Raw genomic sequence first — 3,978 nt, forward strand, 5'->3', positions numbered from 1 at the left:
ATTTTAACAACCTTATCACAGATCAATCTGTTGCAATACCAAAAGTAATATCGGATATCTTTTCCTAAATCTCAACATCAGTTATGTGTTTGCAATATTTATCAAAATGCTGCAAAGAATTTGAGTCATGTGTTTCATGTAGAAAAAAAATTTGTTCATAATCTTGGAAACTGTGTGTACGATTATAATTTGATTAAATTTAGAGAAAATTTGGAAACACATATAAAGTATAGCTTTCAAGAATCTCTACTCGATAGCTGATCGTAAGTCACGTCCTGTTCCAGAATCTCAAAACTTTCTGTCCCCATACAATCGTCCTCCCAAAGATTCAAGTTAAGGTGTAGGCGGGCTGATAACTCTATCGGCATCCAAAACTTTCAGTTTATTTGGCATCTAAAAATTTCAAGAATTCACTACAGCATCAACCTAAAAGTTTAGATGCCAAATAAATCTTGAACTGAACAAGGCCTAATGGGGCTGCTGGATTTTTAATTGAGTTCGGGATGCCTTTTGCTGGGCCGCAAATAGACCCAAGACACTTTTGGTTTTTGATGACCCGGCCAGGGCCAATTAAAACGTGTCATCAATTCCTTAGCAGATATGGCCTGAAAAAAAAAAGTTGCTTGTTTATGTCTACAATTTTGGAAGTCACTTAAGCAATCACAAACGAAAATGAAGATAAAATTAAAACCATTACAATATAAGACACTGACCAATAAGTTTCTTAATATATAAGTTACAACGTGAGAGAAGCATGCCATTAATCGCCAGAGAACTTGGCACTAGAAAACTGACAGGACCCAGAAATTCAAACACGCAATCCTGGCATATACACACACAATACTAGGTACTCCAACACAATAAATTAACAGCCACATACTAGTGGTACGTGCATATCATAATCAATACATAATCAGGATTCTTGATGAGCCTTCAACTATTTTCGTATCTTAGGTATAAGGTACATTGGGTCTTTCTTTAGCATGGTCACATCCAGGATCTCATTCATGTCAATCTCTGAGGGTTTCACGTTGCCCGGAAGAAACCAATCGAAGTGGTGGACTAAAGAAGCTACCAGTAGGGGAACTACCCTTGAAGCCAGTGGTAGTCCAGGACACATCCTCCTCCCTGAACCAAATGGTATGTATTCGAAATTAATCCCCATGTAGTTCAACCCGGACTTGAGAAATCGCTCGGGTTTGAAGCTCGACGGATCGTCCCAAATAGTGGGGTCTCGAGCAATTGCCCACATATTCACCAACACGTGACTATCCTTTGGAATGGTGTAGCCCATCACCTCACATTCTTGTACGGCGCGATGAGGTAGGAGCAGTGGTCCAGGAGGGTGCAACCTTAGTGTCTCCTTAACACATGCTTCTAGGTAAGGCAAGTCAGACAAATTCGATTCTCGTATTGTGTCATCACCGACCACTGTTGTTAGTTCATTGCGAAGTTTCTCCATGGTTTCTTGATTTCTAAGTAGTTCGGTGAGTGCCCATTCAGTCGTTGCACTAGTAGATTCTATACCAGCACTAAATAGCTCCCATAGAAGAATGAATATGTAAGTTTTCACGTAGCCAAAACGCAGTACATGTATATGTTATGAGTGTGTGTATATACGATGAAATCAAAGTGATGAATGTCCACAAGAGAGAATTACTTTGAATCCACACAAATTATAAGAGAACTCTAAAAATATTGTGTATATATATATATATAACCTAAGCTAAAAACAAATTCAAAATTAAACTATTTTTAAAAATTATGAAAAAAAATAAGATTAGAATCTAATTACTAAAAATTACTGAATACCAAAAATTAAAATAATTCGAATTCGTTTAGACCACCAAAAAAAAAAAAAATCTGAAATATTATACAGTCTTCTTGTAAGACAAAAAAACACGTGATTTCAGGACTGTAAATGATAGAATTAAGCCAAAAACTATGTGACGAGCATAAGTGTGGGTATTGATTGTTTTGAGGTCGGAAATGAGTGTTTTCAAGTCAAAATGGGTTGGTTAAAATTGTTCAAAAAATTGTTTCAGCTCACCCGTTCAGCTTCTGGTTGTTCAAACAGTCTCCACAATTATTCATACATATAGAGAGAGACACGCACGTCACACATGTACACATTGGTAGACTACAAAGAGCTGAGTTTCTAGTTATTAGATCGCAAGCTTCAACACGACACATGGATGCATAAATGTACTTGCCTATGTTTTTCCAAGGTAGAGAGAGAGATTCAACCAAAAAAACAAAAAGAAATCTAAGAGAACTCTAAAGATATTATATATATATGTATAAAGAAAACCAAAGCTAAAAACAAATCCAAAATTGAAGTATTTTTAAAAATTATGAAAAAAAATTAGATCAGATCGAAATCGATCTAATAATTATTAAAAATTATTGAATACCAAAAATTAAAAAAATTCCAATTTGTTTAGACCAAAAATAAAATGAGAGAGGCAGAGAGTTACCAAAAGCAATGGATTGATCTGTTCATTGGTTAACCCCATTCCAAGCAAAGCATCCATGAAATCTCGTCTACTTGAAACATCAATTAATTTCTTCCTTCTTTCTTCTACAATGTCAACCCAAACAGCAAACATTCTATCTAAGATATCCATCGCCTTCTTATAAAAGCCCTGCAAATCCCATCCACTCAAAATGGGATACAAGTCTGATAATTGTGGCACACCACCCAACTCCGCAAAGCTCCTAATGTATTGGAACATGCCCTCACCCAAACCCTTACCCTCAAAGTCTGTTAAATCAGTTGAAAAAAAAGCATTACTCAATATATTTAAAGCACACGCCAATCCTATCTCTTTTACCTTCACTATTTGGCCTGTTTTTGCACTCAAATATTTCACCAACTCATTCACTTTCTTCTCTCTCAATTCGACTTGGGATTGCATCACCTTGCTCGAAAAGACCTCCGTCCGGTAAATGTTCCTTAGGACCCTCCAATCATCATCGCACTCGTCCGTAAACACAAGATTTAAGTTGTGTAGTTTTGAGCCCTTTACTTGGAATGCATTTGCGACGACCCGCCCTGAAAGTGCGCGGTCATTGATCTTGAGGATTTCTGCAGCGGCTTCAGGGGAAGACCCGACCACGACGAGCCGTGAACCGAACCGGAGGGACATGAGGGGGCCGTGGACTTTGGCTAGCTTGGCCAGTGTGACATGGGGACTATTGCCCATTTGGAAGATGTTGCCTACGATGGGCCATGAATAGGGACCTGGTGGAAGTGGTGGTCGTTTGGATGCTGGCTTAATGCTCTTCATGATAAGAAAGGTGAAGAAGGAGAGTAGGATGAGAGAGAAGAAGAGATTGGTGTCTCCTATTGCTAGTGTTGTTAGATCCATGATGTTCTTGTTACCAATGCAACTGAATCGATTGCACCATCTCCATGGCAATAAATATGTGATATGTGGGGTCACATGATTGATTAAATTCAAATAATCTCAATTATTATGTTTATATAATTAATTAAATGCCAACTTTATTATTATTATTATTATTATGTTCACGGTGGCTCGAATATATTACGGATAAGGATGGTATACTTGCATCAATAATTGGTTGGGTGTGCAGGATCCTCTTCAGAATCTAGGAGAGGATCCTTGTCCATTATATTACACCTTTACTTTATAATAGGAGTTGTTTCTTATTGTTTAATAAGCATGATTACTCAACCACCATGAATATAATAAGAATAAAAAAGTTAGCATTTAATTAATTATATAAACAATTTAATCAATATATGCAGTGGCGGACCCATGGGTCTTGGGTGAGCTTGAGTCCCCAACAAAAAAAAAAAATTAGTATAGGTATATTTAGCCCAATGCTTAAAAAAAATAAAAAATAGTAACAGTATTAGCTCCCCTCCATTTTAATCTATTCAAACAAGCCTAATATTTAAGTCACAATTTTAAAACAAATACCTAACCAAATAAGCTCAAACCAAATAAG

General features: G+C 36.8%; 1 protein-coding gene across 1 annotated transcript; it reads right to left on the bottom strand.

Annotated features, from left to right (window-relative positions):
• Window positions 1-897: 897 nt before the first annotated feature.
• LOC132270378 (probable (S)-N-methylcoclaurine 3'-hydroxylase isozyme 2) lies at window positions 898-3,371 on the bottom strand. The gene is made up of 2 exons (XM_059771553.1): window positions 2,478-3,371; window positions 898-1,540 (listed from the first exon to the last, which is right to left on the bottom strand). The coding sequence occupies exons 1-2, from the start codon at window positions 3,369-3,371 to the stop codon at window positions 938-940; spliced, it is 1,497 nt and encodes a 498-aa protein (XP_059627536.1). The 3' UTR covers window positions 898-937.
• Window positions 3,372-3,978: the final 607 nt, after the last annotated feature.

This window comes from Cornus florida, unplaced genomic scaffold (genome assembly GCF_030987335.1).
Source record: "Cornus florida cultivar Cherokee Brave unplaced genomic scaffold, ASM3098733v1 CherokeeBrave_3.0.0_Hap2_Chr08, whole genome shotgun sequence".
In the NCBI taxonomy this organism is placed as follows: Eukaryota; Viridiplantae; Streptophyta; class Magnoliopsida; order Cornales; family Cornaceae; genus Cornus; species Cornus florida.